The sequence below is a fragment of the Odocoileus virginianus genome, chromosome 12 (genome assembly GCF_023699985.2).
Source record: "Odocoileus virginianus isolate 20LAN1187 ecotype Illinois chromosome 12, Ovbor_1.2, whole genome shotgun sequence".
Taxonomy (NCBI): Eukaryota; Metazoa; Chordata; class Mammalia; order Artiodactyla; family Cervidae; genus Odocoileus; species Odocoileus virginianus.
Window position 1 is genome coordinate 37,854,666 of NC_069685.1, and position 23,120 is coordinate 37,877,785.

Below are 23,120 nucleotides of genomic sequence, written 5' to 3' on the forward strand. Positions count from 1 at the left end.
AAATAGATGCGGAAACAGTGGAAACAGTGGCTGACTTTATTTTTCTGGGCTCCAAAATCACTGCAGATGGTGACTGCAGCCATGAAATTAAAAGACGCTTACTCCTTGGAAGGAAAGTTATGACCAATCTAGACAGCATATTAAAAAGCAGAGACATTACTTTGCCAACAAAAGTCTGTCTAGTCAAGGCTATGGTTTTTCCATTGGTTGTGTATGGGTGTGAGACTTGGACTGTAAAGAAAGCTGAGTGCCAAAGAATTGATGCTTTTGAACTGTGGTGTTGGAGAAGACTCTTGAGAGTCCGTTGGACTGCAAGGAGATCCAACCAGTCCATCCGAAAGGAGATCAGTTCTGAGTGTTCATTGGAAGGATTGGTGCTGAAGCTGAAACTCCAGTACTTTGGCCACCTGATGCAAAGAGTTGACTCACTGGAAAAGACCCTGATGCTGGGAGGGATTTGGGGCAGGAGGAGAAGGGGACGACAGAGGATGAGATGGCTGGATGGCATCACCGACTCGATGGACATGAGTTTGAGTAAACTCCGGGAATTTGTGATGGACAGGGAGGCCTGGCGTGCTGCACAGTTCATGGGGTCGCAAAGAGTCGGACACGACTGAGTGAACTGAACTGAGCTGAACTGAGCTGAAGGAGTAGAGGTTGTGCCTTCCAGGGGGGCATTGCCCAAATGGGGGGGTGGGATGCGGGATTGAGGCCAGCTTGCTACCACTGGACCCTGGCAGGTGGACAAGACATGTGACATAGGAGGACGGGAGCCTGTGCTCATGGCCACAAGGGTTTGCCCTGAAACTGCTTCTGTAACATGGAGCCTCTGGCACTGGTGCGGTGTGGGCTGTCTTGTAAAGGTTGGCCCTGCTTAATCTAGTTTGCTATGTTCAGACTCACTTAGCTTCTTTAAGGTCAAAATAGAGATTCCTTACCTAGTTACCGTCTTCACCTTTGAGTGGAAGAGATATGGCAGAAAAATGAGAAGAAAACCAAGTCTAATCCCTACATTCATATGACCTGATTTACCTTTTCATTAACTTCCTCTGATCGGTTCCCTGCTACCCTCCCTAGGGTTATGAAAACCTCCTCCCTCCTTCTTTCTAAGTACTTTTCACACTTCTCTGTAGTATTTAGAATTCCTGTGCTGCAACGACCTTAAGTTATTCCAAAATACAGGCTTGTATGAACCTCTCCTACTAGGGATCTACCATCAATAAAAATAACTAGACCTCTGTGCTTGTTGAGAAATTTTACTGTGGAAATATGGACTGACTGCTACATAAACCTACCCATGATAATTATGCTAAGATATTTCAGATATCCTTGATTTAACAACATACCCTACCAGCCTCTCATCTGAGTTCAAATCCATGCAATTTCCTTTTATCCTAATTTCATGTTTCAGATCAAGTTGGTTCTCACTCTGTACTCACATGCTCTGATATCAGTGGTGTGGTGTCCACAGAATATGTGTTATTTGGTATTTCACTTTTGATGAACAAAAATATGAAAGCACTGTAAAGAAAATAAATTTTAGTGACATTTATCATAACCCTGGTTCACATTAAGATGCCTGAATTTTAAGGGAAAACAGAGCTAAAATGAAGACCTAATGGTATTAATTCCAAACTGCCTTTGCAGGGATCCTGCCATTTCTCCAGCACTGACATTCTCTTTGATGTCTCTCCTTAACCTTAATTTCCTTCTTTTTAATCCTGCTTAGTCATGGAATCGCATGGTAAGAAAAATACAAATGAAAACTACATTGAAATATATTTCTCACCTGTTCTATTGACAAAACCCCAAAAGTTTAACATGCCTGAACAACCTGGAGGAGAAAAGCACCATTGATATGAGTGCAGACTGTGTGACCCCCACGGAGGAGACTCTGGGGCCACGTACCAAGAGCACAGGTGTGTCCACTCCTGCCCTTACCAATCCTGCTCCAGGCCTTATAACACAGGGACAGCCACACTCAGGTGAGCTGATCTTCATGGGCATGTGATGGAATACAACACAGCAATAAAAAAGGAATGAGGATACCCTCTATGTTCTGATATGGAAAGACCTCCAGACTATATTTTAAGAGATAAAAACACACATGTAAGCCGAATATTTTTTTTTACCCTTGAACCTCTCTCTAATTTACTATCCATGTCCAGCATCTTTGTAAAAAATACCTCACTGACCTTGACTTTTAAACTATGCAGAAATGTTAAAATGTACTAAAGTATTTAATTAACCTGAAGCAAAGTTACAACTCTAGTATCCTTTTGATATTTCTTTTTTTAAAATATTTGCATGGCTCAAAAGTGAAAGCAATATAAGAAGTTTTCAAAGCACACAAGAGACTGAAATAGTATAGATAGCTGGGTGCAGACTAGAGCACCCAGATATGCTATCATTCGTATAAAAATTAAATATGTCTAGTGGCTTTCTTACTTCAGTCTCTTGTTTGCTTTATACAGTTAACTGGCTCCATACTCCATCCCTTAGGAGATCTAAGTTTCCTTTTGATTTTTTAAGAATGTATTTATTAATTTATCTTTGGCTGTGCTGGGCCTTTGTTGTTGTGTGTGGGCTTCCTCTAGTTGTGGCTAGTGAGAGATACTCTTACTAATTGTGCTGCATGGGTTTCTCATCGCAGTGGCTTCTCTTGTTGCAGAGCGCAGGCTTTAGCTACGTGGGCTCCAGTAGTTGTGGCGCACAGGCTTATTTGCCCTGTGGCATATAGGATCTTCCCAGACCAGAGATGGAATCGTGTCCCTCGCACTGGAGCAAGCAGATTCTTAGCCAATGAACCTCCTGCGAAGTCCTCCTTTCACTGTTCTCACTTCATGCCACACTCAACCTTCCTGAACATAACTCCCCCATGGACTTCTCTCTTTGACCAGTCCCTGATCCACGCTTCATGTCTTGCTTGCCAGGCTTTCTTAGCTAAGCATATCATACTCTCACCTCTTATCCAAACTACAGAAGAGGTGACTACTGACTGTGAGAGGGGAGCTCTCCCCAGGCCAATCCTCCCCAAATCCTCCTCTTTTCTGAAGTCCTGCAACACTGAGAACCATCATCACACAATCCAGACCATTTCCCATGCAATCTTTTTTCTCTAAAGATGTTCCAATTCAATAGAAAATTGAATAGGAACCACATTTTCTATCTCTTTCAGGGTCCTCAAAGTACTTGAATGAATTGTACTCAGTTTAACTGAATGCATAAAATCTGATTATATGTGTCTATCTTAATTGTTAAACATGTAAACATGTGTGTGCTCATGTATACATTCATTCACAAAGCTAATATTAGACACTACCTTTGCATTTTCTCCTCAAAATTACCATGAAAACTTTCTACTTTGTATAGACCAGTCTGTTTTCTAATAACAATAGAGAATGACATGTTAGAAATACTTGTCAGAGCTTCGGATCTGCCATCTGCGGAGGAACCGCCGCCAAGGTGCAGATTTTCGTGAAGACCCTGATGGGGAAGACCATCACTCTCGAGGTCAAGCCCCCGGATAGCATAGAAAATGTAAAGGCCAAGATCCAGGATAAGGAAGGAATTCCTCCTGACTAGCAAAGACTGATCTTTGCTGGCAAGCAACTGGAAGATGGATGTACTTTGTCTGACTACAGCATTCAAAAGGAGTCCACTCTTCATCTTGTGTTGAGACTTCGTGCTGGCACTAAGAAAAGGAAGAAGTCTTACACCACGCCCAAGAACAAGCATAAGAGAAAGAAGGTTAAGATGGCTGTTCTGAAATAACATAAGCTGGATGAGAATGGCAAAATCAGTCGCCTTCGCTGGGAGTGTCCCTCAGATGAATGTGGTGCTGGAGTTTTTATGGCCAGTCATTTCGACAGACATTATTATGGTAAATGTTGTCTCACCTATTGTTTCAACAAACCAGAAGACAAATAATTGTACATTGGTTAATAAAGATATGAGCTAACATTACAAAAAAAAAAAAAAAATACTTGAAGGATCCAGAGAAAAGTCCTTGAACGCTTCTTCAAACACCTCTATGACTTTCCAACAAATCAGTTAACCTCTCTGACCTTCAACTGTTTTCATCTAAAAAATGGGGAGAGACCCACTTTACGGAGCTATGATGAGCAACTGCCCTCCAATAATTATGTTTTGGTCTATACTTCTCAATAGTGTACAATTATAATCTTTGACAATTAAAAACAATTCCAAAAAATGGTCACAAAATTCTCAAGGTACTTTTTGGCACATGATAAAAGCTCAAAATATGTTATTCAGTTGAGAACCTTAACTATAAATTTGATGGAAGAGAAGGGTGCTGAGCATATGAAAGAAGTCAAGACTGAGTCAGTCGTCTGAGCCTGTGTGACTAGACACAAAATGGCTAAGTCAGAAAGAAGAGTCCCAGCTAGGTTAGGTCAAGAGAGGATGTAGCACTAAGTCAGGGCAAGGTAATGAGATGCATCATATATGTCAATATATTAATATGAACATAAAGGTAAATAGATCACATGGTCTTCTAGGCTACAGATGCAAAGAACTTGGTATAGTTTATCAAACACAAAGTTCCATGAGAAAGTCTAGAAATCTTGTCAAAAGCATAGGAAGCAAAAAAAAAAAAAAAAAAGAAGAAGAAGAAAATATGTTATAGGCAAGGATGCTTCTTTACATTTTCAACCTTTCCAGTTTCCCTAGATCTGCAACCCTACACATCTTACTATTTGGAAAACTCACATGTGTGTGTGTTTACACTGACAACTGATTTCAACAAGCATTTATTCTGAGTCACGCGCTATCTGACAGTGATGGTGGGGGAGATGGTGCACAAAGAGCAGACTTTGCCCTTCAGGATCCCACGGTTTAAGCATAAAGACAGTTGTGTGAATAATACAAAACAGACCTGGAGGGTGTGGATAACATCAATAGAGGAAGTGCAAAATACAGTAGGAATTTAGGAGGAAGAAAATGAAGAAAACATCATCAGATGGGAAATCTTACCTGAAATTTCAGGGTGGCGAACGAAGCAGAGGAAAGGGCTTTTGGGGCTGAGGGAAGTGCCAAGTATGCTGTGATAAGTAATCCCAGGTCAAGGAGTTGACAAGAGAGGGGAAACTGTGCTAGGAAGAAGCACTGGATCTGTAACTACGGAAGACATGCCAGACTAAGGAGACAGATTTATTCTGAATCCAGTGGGGAGCCTTCAGAGCTTGCTAAATAGAAAAGTGATATCCCAATTTGAGAGCAGATACACGCAAGTCATTCTGACAAAGGAAAGAACAGAACTAGGGAAATGAGATGTGAGATTTTTACAACTGTATACAGGTGAGTAGATAGAAAGGGGCCAAGGGAAAGGAGGGGAGGAACTTGTGAAACATTCAAAAAGAATTTTACAGAATTAGATATGGGGGGTTATAAAGGAAAAAAAATAAGAAGCCTGAGTTTCTGAATTTGAAAGACTGTGACTAATATCTTCCATGCAGAGAAGAAACGCAGGAAGAGAAATCAGTTTTTTAGGGAAGGCTAAAGTAAGAAAAGTATTTTTTTCAAATAGATGGTACTTTTTAAATTAATTTATTTATTTGGACATACATTATGTGGGACTCTTAGTTCCCTGACCAGGGATCGAACCTGTGCACCTTGCACTGGAAGCACAGAGTGTTAACCACTGGACCACCAGTGAAGCCCTAAGAAAGGTAATTCTGATTGAAAATGTTGAAGGCAAAGAGAAAGGAACCAACAGCCCAGGGTTTGCACAGTCCTGGCCTGGCAGGGTCCCCTTCCACAGGTAACCCCACCTGAAATGGAATAGGAGGTGCCCAGAGAGCATCTACCTCAAGATGACTAGCCTGGTCCACAGTTCCATGTAAGGACCGTGGCTCTGAAGAAAGGTAACGGCTAGAGTCCAAGACCTGGGTTTCCTCACAGCACCATTCTCCAAGGAAAACAAGTTAAGAAAGTAAAGAATGGAGACAGATTCAAGGATAATCCAGAGCCTGCTTTTAACTGAAAAGGAAATTTGCCTTTTCATGAATTCTGACTCCTGGATCTTCACTAAAGCATGTCTAAGAGAGGTCTTGAACTTTGTTTCTTGGCATCAGTTCCACGTCTATCCTGAACCATGGAGCCCAGAAGACTGAAAACTATGTTTTCCCAAACTGTGCTTCATTTTGGCTTTGCCAGCAGGAGACACACAAATAAGGCAAAAGTAGGGAGGTGCTATATTGCCTTGGTGGGGGCTCTAGTGGTGGCGGGAGCTCAGGGCGGGGGAGTTTGTCCCCACAGCGCCAGTAGGAACAGGGGCTCTGGGGCTTCTGGTGAGGCCACTTTCCTCCCTTTGTTCCTCTGGCCCTTGTAACACTTTCGTCAACAATTCTCTGTGTTAAATCCTCTGCTGCTTAGGATGCCTGCAGTGGTCCTGAATGTGGAAAGTGACTGATCCTTACAATAGATATCATGTAGGAAAAACGGAATGCTAGACATGACCTAAGCAACCCATTAAACATGATGTTCAGGAGGACTGAGGCAATCACTGCAATTTTAAAAAGAAAAGCAACATCCTAAACTGAGATGACCATATGTCAAGTTTCCTTATACTGACCATGAGACTCCAAGGTATTTCCGTGAATTCCACTCAGAATAAACTAATTTATAAATTTCTCTTAGGAAAGCATCAAAAATTTTAATAAACAGAACCTTTAATTAAACAGAAGGAAAGGAAATTTCTCACACCCTGTGAGGATGGTAGAGCCAAGAGAAAGAAAAAGGCGCCTCTTCCTTCTGGGCCAGGACTCAGTCAGGGAAAATCCATGCACCCGTTTACTGTAGTCTTCCCAGCTTCCTTCTCCTTCTCCTTCTCCCCTTTGTAGAGTTCTCCTCCCCTTGCTATGGGAGATTGGCGCTGGCTCGTCATGGCTGCAGACCCCGAATAGCAATTCTCTGTTGATCCCGAATAAATCATTTTTTCTGCTGGGGACCATCTGGCCGTGTAGTCTTTACTTCAGGTCAACAAAAGACAGCCAGGATGTACCACAGGCAAGAGACCATTGCATATCCCTGCCTCACATCAAGCTCCGGGCCAAACTGGGAGACTGCCCAGGCACTCTGACTAGCTGAAGGCAGGGATGGACACCAGAGGTCCAAAGGGGAAACAGTGACTGAGCATGGAACAGCTACTAACAAAAGAATGACTAGTGTAATTAAAATTACCTAACATATAGAGTATTAGCTATGTGCCTAACATATTTTATTTCATTTAATGCTCAAAATGTCATATAAGGCTGGTGCAATTATTATCCACACTTTATCCCCAGATAAAGAAACCAAGATATAGAGAAATTAAGGTCACACAGGTGGAAGTGGTAAATCATGAATAATCTGTCATTTCAAAGAATGTACACTTTCTAAAGGAAGAAGGAATATGGAAAAAAAAAAAAAAACAATGTCTGATGGACTGGGTAAATTGGTCTTAAATTACCATTAAGTCAAGATAAAGGCATGCCACATTCCAATTCTAGGGAGTAAAGAAATGGTTTTTGAGAGAGCTATTCAAAGCTCGAATGCTATGTGAATTGTACAAAATGCACAAAATTGCCTCTAACCAAAAATGTCAAGAATCTGCTCTTGTAGAATAATCTATGTTATTTCCTCTCTGACTGGCCTGGAACCACTCTTGAAGGCAACATTTCAATGACAAAGAGATTGTTCCTGAATGTGACTGGGGAAAAGTCATCACTAGAGGAGGAAGAGAAATATAGCGTTCTTTCCCTGAAGAATAAAAAAGTACTAAAAGCTTCGCAGGCAGTGTTATCCATTATGTGAGGTGCTGACAGGAAATATAGATGGAGTCCAGAGAGGAGAAGGGAGTGAATCAAAGGTGACCTAATTCAGCGATGATTTTATGGACTGAACGCTGCCATGCAGAGATTCAGAGTCACTTTGACCCTCGTTCATACAGTGACTATAACTAGACATCCCCAAAGAGGTAGTCACATGAGTGTGTGTTCTCACAGGTGAGTGTGCTTATCTGAGCAGGCTAGGAGACGGGAGTGAGGCCACAGGAAAGTGGAAACTGAGTGCAAAGAGTCTGTAAGAAATAAGAAGAGAGAGCCAGTAGCTATTTCAGACCAACAGAAAGCCAGCACAATGCTGATTCATATAGGATTTTCTAGTTTGCAAAATACTGGGTTGGCCTAAAAGTTCATTCAGGTTTTTCCATAAGCGCATACAGAAAAATTCGAATGAACTTTTTGGCCAACTCAATATTTTAACTGTCATTTGATCCTCATTTATGAGCCATGTTTTAGGACTTTCTGAATATTACCGATAAGGAAAGTGAGCTTGACAACAGCTGAACAGTTTCCTGGGGTCTCAGAGCTTTCGAACTGTGAAGCTGGGGCTCCGGACCCCAGAGCTGGCACTTTTCATCCTCTGAAGACATGGCTGTCAATGTAAATGAAGTGTCTGAGGAGAAAATCATGCTGATTGATGAGATGTGGATGTAAAACAATGTAAACACATCCGGCTCTTTAAAAATGGTTCTCGATGTTGAAAAGAGAAATTAAATCATCATAAATGGCCACGTACCTTACTACAGACAGCCCAGCTCCAATATAATTGAGCAGCGGTTTTGCCACTTCTTCCGCATCCATTCCAAACCAGCCAAACCTGGAAATGGAGAAAGTCACATCAAAGTGGATGTTGCGCTGTTTGCAGAGACATGGATGGACCTAGAGACTTGTCATATGGAGTGAGGTAAGTCAGAAGGTAATCTATGATAAAATATCACATATTAATGCATATGTGGAATATAGAGAAACAATACAGATGAACTCATCTGCAAAGCAGAAATAGAGACACAGGTGTAAAGAACAAACATACAGACACTAAGAGGTGGAAGCGGGGTGAGATAAGTTAGGAGACCGGGACTGACATATATATAACTACTAGGTATAACATAGGTAACTAATGAAAACCTAGTATATATAGCACAGGAAACTCTACTCAATGCTTTATAATGATCTATACGGGAAAACGATCTAAAAAAAAGTGGATATATGTGTATGTGTAACTGATTCACTTTTCTGTAAAGTAGAAACTAACACGACATTATGAAACAACTATATTCCAATAAAATAAATAAATAAATTGTCAAAAAGCAGATATTCTTGAATATGTGTTTATCACACTGTTTAAGGCCATGGACTCAAGGTCAGATCCCTGATTTAAACCCTAGGTCCATCATTTACTAACTGTGACTTGGATAAGTTAACTACCTTTATTGTGTCTCAATTTCTCATGTTTAAAATGGGGATAATTATACCTATAATTATACCTAATATACAGGTTTCTTACGAAGATTAAATGAGTCAGTATATGTAAAAGTACTTGTCTAAAAGAAAACTCCTTTTCATTTTAAGACTAAGAAATAAAGAAGAAAAAATAGGTTAAGTGGCTAACTGAATGCTGTTAAGTTGACTGCAATTCTGTATAGTACTTGAAATAAACTTCAGTGACTATTTGGTTAAAGATCTCTACTCTTTGGCATCACTTTAAATTCTGTTTTTAATGCCTTGTTCTTGCAGTGACCATTACCAATAATCACTGTGAACCATCCAAGGGTGAGAAAAATGGAGGCAAGAAGAAAACAGCACTTGTAAAAGGCAGAGTGGGGGTGGAGAAAAGACAGGAAAGAATGTCTTGGAAGTTCGTTTGCTTCATTATAACTGAGGTTGCTGTAGTGCTTTGAGTAGGAAGAGGAGCTGGAAAAGTAAGGTTAGAATAAAATCCTCCTTCTATTTATCATCCCAAACTCAACTGGAATGTTCATCTGAATGCTGACAGAGGGTGGTGCAGTCCAACAGGACTTCTCTAATGTTCCATGGCTGTCCCATGGTTGCACAGGGCAGCTTCTAACCAGATACAGTGATGGAGCACTTGACATGTGGCCAGTACCACTGAGGAACTGAATGCTTAATTTTATCACATTTTAATTAATTTAAATATACACAGCCACATGTTTTGTGGCAACCCCATCTGACAGCTCAACTCTAGAGCTGAGGGGTTGGCTAACTTTCCCATAAAGGGCCAGAGGGTAGATATTTAGGCTTTGTGGATTGGATGGCCTCTGGCAGCTACTTACCCCTGCCTTTATGGGGTAAAAACAGCCATGCTGTAGACGCTCCTAAATGGGTGTGTTTGGCTGTGTACCAACAATATTTTATTTACAAAGTGGAAGCTGGGCAATGATTTGCTGATCCTGGCTCAGACCCTACAGGGAAGAATATAGACTCTAGAACTATCAGACCTGGGTTTGAACTCGGTTCATTAGCTCTGCGACCTTCAACAAGTCACTCATTTTTTTGTGGGTCAGTTATCTTCTAAGACAGCACCTACCTCATTTATTTGTGGATATAAGATTAGAATGATGATGTGTACAACAGGTGAAACAAAACTGTCACACGTAGAAAGAGAAAATAAATATCAATGCCCTTTCTCTTTCTCCCTCTTTCATTCTCTAAAGAAAATTATTTATCTTGATTGGCATGTTAGATCACTTCTTTAGAATTATTAAGGCAAATAATTCAAGGTAGCACATGTTATGTGTATGTCTTACAAGAAGTGACCTTTGTGAAGGCAAGAATCAGCGTTTGCCTTACACAAAATGTGAGTGCAAAGAATCTGATTTGGATGGGGAGGGAGGTGGGAGGGGGGATCAGGAAGGGGAAGACATGTAAATCCATGGCTGATTCATGTCAATGTATGGCAAAAACCACTACAATACTGTAAAGTAATTAGCCTCCAACTAATAAAAATAAATGAAAAAAAAAGAAAATACCCTATTTTGTGTTACCTTGAGCTTGCCCATCCAGTTAAGGCATTAAATGATCCCCAGATTAAGATTCCAAGGCCCAAACCAATGGTTTTGATAATTGGGACAACAGCTATGTTACCTGTAGATAAAACATACAGAAGAAAGATGTTATTTTTCAATACAGAAAATCTATTTATAAATTAAATTAGCTTTAATTTCAGATGAAGCTTATGGGATTTGGACAAACTTAGTAAAGCTTAATTCTTCATTTTAAAAATAAAACAACCAATGTTTGGCATTAACCTCATGAATATGATTGCTAAAAGAGCCAGGCTTAGGGAAAAATCCTACAAAGAAAATGTTAAATGAGCTCTTTGCCTAACTGCACCAATGTTCTTCATCCTTAGTGTGGGTCTCCTTTGTTTGACTTTTTTGCAGAAGTTGGTCAATGATAAAATTAATGGTGACCACCCTCTTAGACTGGAACTAGGACCAACCACTGGCAGATGTCCTTGGCTCCATATGGCCCCAGACTTTGCTCTGTCATACTCATTTACTTGCCTTTTGGATTGCCCTACCCAGTGCTTTGTACTCTTGAGGGTCACTCAGGACCAAATTCATGGTCATTTTTTTTTTCCCCCAGTTCCTGACCTGCTGTCTGACTTAGTCAATATCCTCTCAAAAGGGATTCTCTCTTGGTTTCCAAGATGCCTTCATCATCAGATGCCCTCCTGTTTCTCTCTTTCTTTGGCTGTTCTTTCTCATCATACCATCTGGATTTAGGTGCTTTCTAAAAATTATCCCTAAAAAACACTCCTCCTCTTGCTATATTCTTTGGGCACTTGACTTAGTTTCATGATTTCAGCTATCAGCTAGAGACACATGCTTCCAGAACTAGCCTGGGCCTTCTCCAGAGCTTTAGTGCCAATAAGAGATTACCAACCAGATGTCCCTTATTATGGGAATATTAGGAACTTTAAACTAAAAAGGTCCCAAGCTGAAGTCATCATTTTCCCTTTCATCCACGTTCTTCTCCCTTTTCTCCTCATCTGTGTCAATGACACTGTCACTCTCCTAATCACCTACAATAAAATCCCTACATCACCATGAACTCTTCCCCTTCCTCTACTCCCTACATCCAGTTAGCTACTGTGTTCTACACTGTGAGATGGTTAGATAGCATCACTGCATCAGTGAACATGAATCTGAGCAAACTCTGGGAGATAGTGGAGGGCAGAGGAGCCTGGAGGGCTGCAGTTCACGGGGTCCCAAAGAGTCAGACACAACTTAGCAACCGAAGAACAATACCGTGACCTACATCATCCCAGTCTGCAGCAATTCTCAAACTAAACTCTTCCCACGAACTCCTTGAACCATAAGAAGGCTGAGTGCTGAAGGACTGATGCTTTTGAACTGTGGTATTGGAGAAGATCCTTGACAGTTCCCTGGACTGCAAGATCAAACCAGTCCATCCTAAAGGAAATCAATCCTGAATAGTCACTGGAAGGACTGATGCTGAAGCTCCAATACTTTGGCCACCTGATGCTAAGAGCTGACTCATTAGAAAAGACCCTGATGGTGGGCAAGATTGAAGGCAGGAGAAGAAGGGGACAATGGAGGACGAGATGGTTGGATGACATCACCAACTCAATGGACGTGAGTTTGAGCAAACTCCAGGAGATGGTGAAGGACAAGGAAGCTTGGCGTGCTGCAGATGGGGTCGCAAAGAGTCAGACACAGCTGAACAACTGAAGAACAACAAGCAACTCCTAGTGTGAACAGCTGTTTGAACATAAAATACTGTGGTGGTTGTCAAGATCTGCAGCATGAATGATTGCTTTCTCTGTTCCCCTCTCCTATTCAAAATGATGATCACAATGGTACTAAAGCATACATGAGGTATAATAATTACAACTCGAGTGCAAATTTAACTCTTTTGTCCTCCAACTCATCATCTTCACTAAATCACTTAATTCTGTAAAGATTCAAATTAAGTAGTTGCCCAATAAATTTTTAACATGTAAACATCTATTTGCTTTTAATCAAATTAACTCTAGAAATCTTTGATTTTCTTTGTTAAAGAGAAGAAAACTCTCCTGGGGTATATATTTATATTAATAGAAGAAAAATATTCCTGATAGGCCAAGCAAAGGCATAAGCTCTAGCTATAAAATTTCAGGCAATAGTGATAAGGCAACAGAAGGAAGATTTTTGTTTGTTTTTGTTTTTCTGCCAGCGCTTTTGAAATGATACTGTGTGTGTGTTTGTCTACTTCTAAGGACAAGTCCTAAAAATGCTACTAGTAGAGATGATTATTTAATAAGTATTTTCTGATAAACATGCTAGAGAAAGGGCAGAGCACTTATGCTTGAACAAACAGCAAGTGAAACAATTTTCCTATAATAATTTTATACAATGATATAAGTATAATAATTTTGCTATAATGATTTTCTTGCAGGAACAAGAAAGAAACCACTAAAAGGAAAGAGTCAGGAAAAATATCTGAGTCAAAAATATGAACCAAAATATTTATGGAGTATATAAATGAAAGAAACGAAATCATTAATTTCTAGTATCTATCGCCATTTCCTGCTATTACGATCATAGTATCAAATGACTAAAGGATAAGTTATATCATACATTACCTGTTGCCCAAATGCAGCCCCCAACCATTGCAAAAGGCCAAAATTTAGGGCAATGTAGTATCAGATTTACCACCAAGGCAACCAACCATATAGCAGCACAGAGTACCCACTGGAGAAACATCCCTAGAAATCAAAAAATCGGTGTCAGGGGTTCAACCTGCTATAAGAAAATTGGTGCTTAGGAATATCAATGAGATGTTCTAATAACAGTCACAATTTATTGACTGCTTATATTCTAGATGCTTTACACCTCTATTATAACACCTGTAACTACTATGTATCATAATTAACCCTAGTTCAAAGACAGAGAAAACAAATCTGAGATGAAGCAACTTGTTCAAATAGCTAACAGTTTGTAAAACTAGAATTCAAACTTACTTGGCTCCAAAGCTTGCTCTATATTGTGCATTCCTGCTTAACAGGGATCGAGAATTTTCTGCCAAAGAGTAAGGGCAAGACCAAGTCAATATATTTTTATTCAGATGTCACACTTAGTGCCATTCCTGACCAAAGAGAACGGCATTAAGAATTTCAGAATAGCACAGTAGTAATTTGAACCTTTGGAGATCATATGAGTCACTCTGAGATAAACATAAAGCCCTTTATGGCCACACGTGGGATCCACGCACTTGGAGTCGAGTGTCTGTGATGAGGCAGACATTCCAGACCTGAGAATCAGGCTTTCTACATCAGGGCTACTCCCCTTCCTATGCTCTTGGCTGCCATCTGCCAGTTCCTGGAAGGTCACATGGTGATACAGGGTGTATCTGTATCTTTCTGAGGCTCAGAAGAAGGTTCAGGGATTAAAAGGACACAGAAAACATCAACATTGGAAGAAATACTAAGGTTGTTAAAACTCAACGTATTTATAGCACTTTAGACTCTATCGGAAGAGTTTTGCTTATTTCTACTCAATCTCATGGTGGAGGAGAGGAAAACACCTGTTAACCTCTAAAATTAGGAACACAGAGATGAAAGGGAACTTCGTTTTACAAGCCCTTCATTTTACAAATGAGAAACAGAACAAACGAGCTGATCAGGCTTCCCAGGATCACACGGTTCTTGTAAAACCCCGAAAGCCAGGTCCTCTACCCTTTGGCATCTTTTTTGTTCTTCTTCTAGTACTTGTCATTCCTGTTTTGACTCCAATGGGAAAAAGAAGAAAGTCTATGGAAGGAAAGGATCTGCAACTCTATTGTCCAGGTAGCATAACGACATAAGAAATTGGGGGTGATAACATAATGCTTCTCACCAGACTTTCACCATAACATCCCCAATTCCTTTTCCTGGCTTTAATAGGAAAAGCAAGTGGATAAAAACAACTGTTACATCTCTTTCCTTGAATTCACATTATAGTCAATTCTATGATAATGTGACATGTACGTTTCAAAAATCACTGCACTAGGTAAAAAAGTGTGATAAAACCCACAGAGCTCATGGGGGAAATGGGGCTGAGGATACAACACTTGAAAACGTCATTAAAAAAAAGGTATTAAAAAGCTTCCCTGGTGGTTCAGTGCTAAAGAATCTGCCTGCCAATGCAAGAGACACAGGTTTGATCCCTGGTCCGGGAAGACTCCACATGCTTGGGAGCAATTTAGCCCACGTTCCACAACTATTGAGACTGTGCTCTAGAGCCCAAGAGCTGCAACGACTGAAGCCTGCACACCCTGGAGCCTGCACTCCACAGAAAGAGAACACTGCAATGAGAAGCACTCGAACTGCAGCAAGGAGTAGCCCCCGCCGGCTGCACCTATAGAAAAACCTGCCCAGCAGCAAGGACCCAGTACTGTCAAAAATAAACAGATAAAATTATTTTTTTAAAAAGCAAGCCTAATAAAAAATGGTAGTACAGCTTTATACTGGTTAAGTGGTTAAGAAATTCACAAATTCTGTAATAAATATGGCACTTTACCTTGTAAAAGACATGAAGTTTACTTAAGCAAATGAGTGTCAAAAGTGTTGCAACCCATGAATTATTGCAAAGGTTGGGAGGGTTTGAACACCAGATGTGGATGGGTGTGGTGGTTTGAGGCAGAGGGTGTGAGCACATTTTGCGCATTGCTATGCACCTTTATCCATCTGGGTACAGTTTTCTGTGTTCATGTAGGTTTGTCAAAGTCAAAATTGTGTATGAGCAAGCACAAAATTTGTGTTATGAGCAAATTGCTTCCTTTTGTATCATTTGTGTTGGAAATTCGTGTTTTAAAAAGCAAGTATTATTACAGAATGACTTCTTTCATAAACACAGCTTTTGTTGCTGAACTTGTTCAGCTCCTCTGTCCACAGGATTCTCCAGGCAAGAATACTGCAGTGGGTTGCTATTTCCTTCTCCAGTGGATTTTCTCAGACCAGGGGTTGAACCCATGTCTCCTGACTTGGCAGGCAGATTCTTTACCACTGAGCCACTAGGGAAACCCATAAACATAGCAGATATGGCTAAAAAGCTTCCTTCATCCTAGCTTTACCATGAAACAGAATATTAAGGTTATTCTATACTGACTAGCACTTAGATAACCTGGCATGGGCATTATCAACTGCTTATTTTAAGCTCTATTCATTTGGCATCTGGCACAGAAAAATTCATTTTTACAGTCATCATTTAAAGAAGACCAAAACAGTGAACTTCACATTTAAAATTAATTTAAGGTTAACAATGAAGAAAACATAATTACCATCGCCAGTCTCATATTTTTTAAGTGGTACAAAGTTTGAGCCGAATAAAACGATGGCTACAATAGAAGCAATGAAACCAGTGCTGAGGTCTGTTCCATTACTGCTCATGGCTCTGGTGCTGCCCAAGAACAAGCTGATTCACTTTTGACTTGATGTTCTTTTCAAGAGCTTCTGAAATAAAAGAAATCAAAATGAAACAATTAAGAAGCTGTGAATCTGTGAGCAAATTATGATCAATACATGACATTTACTAAGTTTTTCAGAAGTATGGTACGATTCCTTTATCTAGATTAAAAACTTAGGACATTATGAATTTATGTCCACACCCCACGTTAATTCATTTTCTTCATTTATTTTGCCAACAAACATTTTTTGACTACTGACCTAAATAAAATCAAACAAAAAAAACAAGCAAATTTTGTCTTCAGAGTTTGAAAAATCTAACTTCTTCCGAAATCTGGCTACAATTTGTATGATATTTTAGAGAAATTCGCCTGTGTGGGTAGACTGGTATAATGAAGATTTGTGGACCAAAATTCTATTCATTTCAATTGGGGCTTGTGACAATTACATGTGAGCACATGTGAAGACTGAGAACTATCAGCATCTTCTGAGCACAAGCTCTTCTGCTATTTGAAACACAAGCTTAAGGGCATATTTAAGTTGTATTGTTGCTACATACTCAGGATCCCCTAGAGGTAAAGTCGTTTTTCTTCATCAGTAGCACCCTTTCAGTGTATAATAGTTCAAATAGTTTGGTTCATGAAACTATCTTTTATGACTTGAAAAAAAAAACAACAACACTGAACAGATAGAAGAATCTCCTACAGACCTCTTCAACAACCTCCTAAATCTCTTGAAGGTGGCCAACATGTTGGAGTGGGAAGGCTCTGAACTCACCTCCTCCCATGGACATACCAAAATCACAATTATTTACAGAGAAACCATCAATGAAAGTGACCTGAATACTAGCAGAAACAATCTTCTACAACTAAAGAAATAAAGAAGGAACCCTAAGGGGATTTCCTGGTGGTCCAGTGGCTAAAACTCTGTGCTTCCACTGCAGGGGGTACAGGTTTGATCCTTGGTCAGGGAACTAAGATCTCACATACCATGAAGTGCAGCAAAAAAAAAAAAAAAAAAAAAAGAAGGAACCCCACAGGGATGGGAAGAAAGGTAGAGACACAGTAGAGTTGAGACCCATACCTGTTTGTATGGCGACCAACAAAGAGTATGATAATCCTAACTGTTGGGATTCTGCCAAGGTGAGGGGCCCAAGTTCCATACTGGGCTCCCCAGACTGGGGGTACTGCATGGGGAAGAGGGCCCCATGCTTTGAAGAGAACCCTTCTAGTTTTGAAGGCCAGAGAGACTTGCATTTGGAAACCCAGAGGGCTGCAGAAAACAGAGACTCTGCTCTTAAAAGGACACACGCAAAATCTCACACGTTCCAAGATGCAGAGCAGAGGTTGTCATATGAAAGGAGCTGGGTCAGACCCCTTGCTAGTCTTAAAAAGTTGCCTGGTGAGGAAGGAGGCAGCTAACGCTCACTCTGGGGATGCAGATGTTGACAACGGCCATTTTGGGGACCTCAGTCTGCCAGGAAGATGCTGGAAAGCACAATTTTGAAATCCTCCCACTAACCTGGCCTCACCCAAAGGCCTGCTGGCACCATTCCTGTGGTGACCCAGGCCAAGCAACCAGCAAGGCAGGGACACAGCTTGACCTACTAGCAGACCAGTAGCAGCCATAGGTAGGCCCCTGTTAGTCCCCAGTATTCCCAGGACTTGACCCTGCCTACTGACACCAGCATTGGGACGACTAGGACCTGGCCCTTCATCGGCAAGTCCAGACTAGCTCCAGAACCTCCTGGCTTGTAGCTAGCTACCACAGGACTTGACTCAGCATTAGGGGGTCCTAGAGCTAGTCCTAGCCTACCAGTAGAACACGTGAGATTTCGCATTCACCTTTTAAAAGCAAAGTCTATTTCCACCAGTGCATAGCACTAGCTCCATGACCTCCTGGTGCACGTCAGTCAGCTGCGTTAGGACCTGGTCTCACCAACCAGCAGGTGGGCAGCAGCCCTGGGATGACCTGGACCCCATAGCCAGCCACGCTGAGACTTGGCCTGGCAAGCAACTGATCTGAGGGCCAACCACACCAAGCAATGTACCCACAGTAGTTAGCTCTAACGCAACAGAAGGGTTCATGCAGTCCATATAGAGGGTACCCCTAGCGCTCTGGTGATCAGAGAGGAGTGTTATGCTGGGATGCATAGGATGTCTACTACTTATGGCTGCTTCTCCAAGATCAGAAAATATAGCCAACCTACCTAATACGGAGTAACAAAAACAAAGAACTGGAAAAATGAGGTGACAGAGGAATAGTTTCAAGATAAAAAAACAAGATAAAACTAAACAAGAAAAGCTAAGTGAAGTGAAGAGAGAAATTTATCCAGTGAAGAGTTCAGGTAATGATCATAAAGACACTCAAGGAACTTAAGAATGGATGAAACAATAAGAATTTTAACAATGAGCTAGAAAATATGAAGAAGCAAAGAGAGGTGAAGAATACAACTACTGATATAAAAAGTACACTAGAGAAAAATAACAGTTGGCAATTAGATGATACACAGGAAGGGATCAGCTAACTGGAAGACAGCATAGTGGAAATCACCCAAGCTGAACAGAAAGAAAAAATTTAGAAAACTAAGGATAGTTTAAGAGATCCTTGGGACAACATCAAGCATCTAACATTCACATAGGGCTCAGTCACTTTAGTTGTGTCTGACTCTTTGCAACATTATGGACTGTAGAGCCCCAGGCTCCTCTGTCCATGGGATTCTCCAAGCAAGAATACTGGAAGGGGTTGCCATGTCATCCTCTAGGGGATCTTCCTGACCCAGGGATCAAACCCACATCTCTTACGTCTCCTGCATTGCAGGCAGATTCTTTACCTCTGAGCTACCAGAGAAGCCCAGCACTCACATTAAAAAGTGCCAGAATGAGAAGAGAGAGAAAAAGGGAAGAAAAAGTTATTTGAAAAAATAATAGTTAAAATTTTACAAACAGCTCATGTAGCTCAAAATGCAAAAAAATAAAAAATAAAATAAAATAAAAACATCAAAAAATGGGCAGAAGACCTATTATATGATTCAGCAAAGAGAAAAATGTGGTTCAAAAGTATACATGCACCACAATGTTCACCACAACACTATTTACAAAAGTCAAGATATGGAAGCAACCATAAGTGAAAAAGATATATATATAGATATATAAATGCCAAAATTCCTGAATTAAAAAAAAAAAACAAATGAAAGGATAAAGAAGATATGATATGTATACACAATGGAAGATTCAGTTCAGTTCAGTTGCTCAGTCGTGTCTGACTCTTTGCAACCCCATGAATCGCAGCACGCCAGGCCTCCCTGTCCATCACCAACTCCTGGAGTTTACTCAGACTCACGTCCATTGAGTCGGTGATGCCATCCAGCCATCTCATCCTCTGTCGTCCCCTTCTCCTCCTGCCCCCAACTGCTCCCAGCATCAAGGTCTTTTCCAATGAGTCAACTCTTCGCATGAGGTGGCCAAAGTATTGGAGTTTCAGCTTCAGCAGCATTCCTTCGAATGAACACCCAGGACTGATCTCCGTTAGGATGGACTGGTTGGATCTCCTTGCAGTCCAACAGCCTCTCAAGAGTCTTCTCCAACACCACAGTTCAAAAGCATCAATTCTTCGGTGCTCAGCTTTCTTTATAGTCCAGCTCTCACATCCATACATGACCACTGGAAAAACCATAGCCTTGACTAGACGGACCTTTGTTGGCAAAGTAATGTCTCTGCTTTTTAATATGCTATCTAGGTTGGTTATAACTTTCCTTCCAAGGAGTAAGCGTCTTTTAATTTCATGACTGCAATCACCATCTGCAGTGATTTTGGAGCCCCCCAAAATAAAGTCAGCCACTGTTTCCACTGTTTCCCCATCTGTTTCCCATGAAGTGATGGGACTGGATGCCATGATCTTAGTTTTCTGAATGTTGAGCTTTAAGCCAACTTTTTCACTCTCCTCTTTCACTTTCATCAAGAGGCTCTTTAGTTCCTCTTCACTTTCATTACTCAACCATAAAAAGAATGAAATAATGCATTTGCAGTAACATGGATGGACCTGGAGAGTACCATACTAAGTGAAGTAAGTCAGACAAAGACAAATATCATATGATATCGCTTACATACTCAATCTAAAAAAACAAAAACCAGATACAAATGAACTTATTTACAAAAGAGAAAGAGACTCACAGACTTAGAGAACAAACTTATAGTTACCAAGGGAGGATGGTGAAAGATGAGGAATAGTTAGGGAGTTTGAGATTGGTAAGTACACACTGCTCTATTTAAAATAGATAATCAACAAGGGCATACTGTAAAAAAAAAAAGAATAATAATAATAGCTGAAACTTTCTATAACCTTAGAAAAGAAACAGAAATCCAGATCCAGTAAACAAAAACTTCTCAAACAAGATCAAATCAGAGAGGTCCACACTAAGACACATTATAAACAAAACAGTAAAAATTAAAGAGAGAATATTAAAAGCAGCAAGGAAAAAGCAACTAGTTACATACAAGAGAACTCCCATAATAGTGTCAGCTAACTTTTCAGCAGGAACTTTGCAGCCCACAGGGAGTGGCAAGATATATTTTGGTGATGAAACCAAGATGGCTTTATTCCAGGGATGCAAGGATATTTCAATGTCTGCAAATCAATCAGTGTGATACACCACATTAACAAATTGAAGCATAAAAACCATATGATCATCTCAATAGATGCAGAAAGAGTTTTTGACAAAATTCAATATCCATTTATGATAAAAACTCTTATACTAAGAGTTAGTATAGGATAGAGAGAGAGCAAACCCTAATATAATAACAGCCATATATGATGAAACTGGGGCTTCTCTGGTGGCTCAGTGTTAAAGATCTGCCTACCAGTGCAAGAGACACAAGAGATGCGAGTTCGATCCCTGGGTCACAAAGATCCCCTGGAGAAGGAAATGGCAACCCACTCCAGTATTATTGCCTGGAAAAATCCATGGATAGAGAAGCCTGGTGGCACCTACACACAGCTAGGTGGTGGTGTGTGCAGCGGGCATGGGCATAATGAACCTACAGCTAACATCACTCAACAGCGGAAAGCTGAAATCATTTCCTCTAAGAATAGAAACAAGACAAAAGATGTCCACTCTCATCACTTTTGTTGAATGCAGTATTGGAAGTCCCAGCCATGGCATTGTGGACAAAAAAAGAAATAAAAGGAATTCAAATTGGAAAGAAAGATGTAAAACTGTCACTGTCTGCAGATTACATGATAATATCTATGCTGCTCCTGCTGCTGTTAAGTTGCTTCAGTCGTGTCCAACTCTGTGCGACCCTATGGACAGCAGTCCACCAGGCTCCTCTGTTCACGGGATACTCTAGGCAAGAATACTGGAGTGGGTTGCCATTTCCTTCTCTAAAAATGCATCAAAAACGTGTGAACTAGTATATGAATTCAGTAAAGCTGCAGGGTACAAAATTAAAATACAGAAATCTGTTGCATTTCTGTACACTAGTAATGAACTATCAGAGAGAGAAATTAATTAAACAATCCCATTTACAATAGCATCAAAAAGAATAAAATCTCTGGGAATAAATCTAACCACAGAAGTAAAAGATCTGTACTTGGAAAACTATAAGACATTGATAAAATTGAAGATGACACAAATGGAAATATATACCATGCTCATGGATTAAAAGACTTAGTGTTGTTAAAATGACCATATTACCCGGGGCAATCTACACATTTCATACAATTCCTGTCAAAACAGCATGGCATTTTTCACAGAAGTGGAACAAATAATTCTAAAATGTGTATGGAAACACAAAGGACCCCAAATAGCCAAAATAATCTTGAGAAAGAACAAAGTTTGAGTTATTATGCTCCCTGATTTCATACCACTAAGCTACAGGAATCAAAACCATATGGTACTGGCAAAAAACTGGCACAAAGATCAATGGAACAGAATAGAGAGCAGAAATAAACCTACAAACATGTAGTAAACTAATTTATGACAGAGGAGGCAAGAACATACAATGGGGAAAAGAAAACCTTTTTGATAAATGGTGTTGGGTAAACTGGACAGCTATGTGAAAAAGAAATATCAAATAACTGTGTTGTGTACCTAGAAATAATAGAGTGATATAGGTCAACTATACCTCTATTTAAAAAAAAAAATTAGACACTGGGAGGAAATATGTCAAAATAGCAAAGACAGTTACCACTGGAGGGTAGGGATTATGAGTGAATTGTAAATTTTTACTTGATGCCTTTATGTGTTTCTAGTAGAACATATGGGCTTCCCTGGTGGCTGAGCTGGTAAAGAATCCACCTGCAATGCAGGAGGCCTGGGTTCGATCCCTGGTTTGGGAAGATCCCCTGGAAAAGGGAACAGTTACTCACTCCAGTATTCTGGCCTGGAGAATTCCATGGACTGTATGGGGTCACAAAGAGTCGGACACAACTGACCGGTAAAGTAGAACATATATTGCTTATAAAATGAGAAACAAAACAGTGTCATTAAGAATGAAAAAAAATTAATCTCTTAAATCCCTTCAAGAGTAATGTTCTTGAAAAATACCTTCAGGACTATCTGAAAGTCCAAGGTCAGCAGTTGTGTCCTGCACGATACTATAACCAGTCACTAGAATAAAGGGAAGTGGCTAACTAGCTGTCTGTGTGATCTGGCAGCCATGGGTCACATAGGGATAACTACATTTTCATTAAAATCAATTAAATTTAGCAAAAGAAAAAAATTCAATTCCTTAGTTAAATTAACTACATTTCAAGTGCTCAATGGTCACATAGAGCCAGTAGCTATCACACTGGACAATGCAGATTGTATGCAGAACATTCCTATCACTGCAGAAAGTTCTACTGGACAACACTCCTAAGCTTATTAA

At 40.3% G+C, this 23,120-nt stretch overlaps 1 protein-coding gene and 1 pseudogene across 3 annotated transcripts in view; one reads left to right on the plus strand and one right to left on the minus strand.

Annotated features, from left to right (window-relative positions):
• TMEM144 (transmembrane protein 144) overlaps window positions 1-23,120 on the minus strand; it is a 59,811-nt gene that overhangs the window by 22,116 nt on the left and 14,575 nt on the right. For all 3 annotated transcript variants that reach the window (XM_020878185.2, XM_020878182.2, XM_020878184.2), the window contains exons 2-6: window positions 16,128-16,299; window positions 13,453-13,575; window positions 10,847-10,946; window positions 8,581-8,661; window positions 1,440-1,521 (exon numbers count right to left, since the gene is read on the minus strand). In XM_020878185.2, the coding sequence (XP_020733844.1) occupies window positions 1,440-1,521; window positions 8,581-8,661; window positions 10,847-10,946; window positions 13,453-13,575; window positions 16,128-16,236 (495 nt within the window). In that variant the 5' untranslated portion in view covers window positions 16,237-16,299. The remainder of the gene's footprint in view (window positions 1-1,439; window positions 1,522-8,580; window positions 8,662-10,846; window positions 10,947-13,452; window positions 13,576-16,127; window positions 16,300-23,120) is intronic.
• LOC110127821 (ubiquitin-ribosomal protein eS31 fusion protein-like) lies at window positions 1,859-3,930 on the plus strand (annotated as a pseudogene).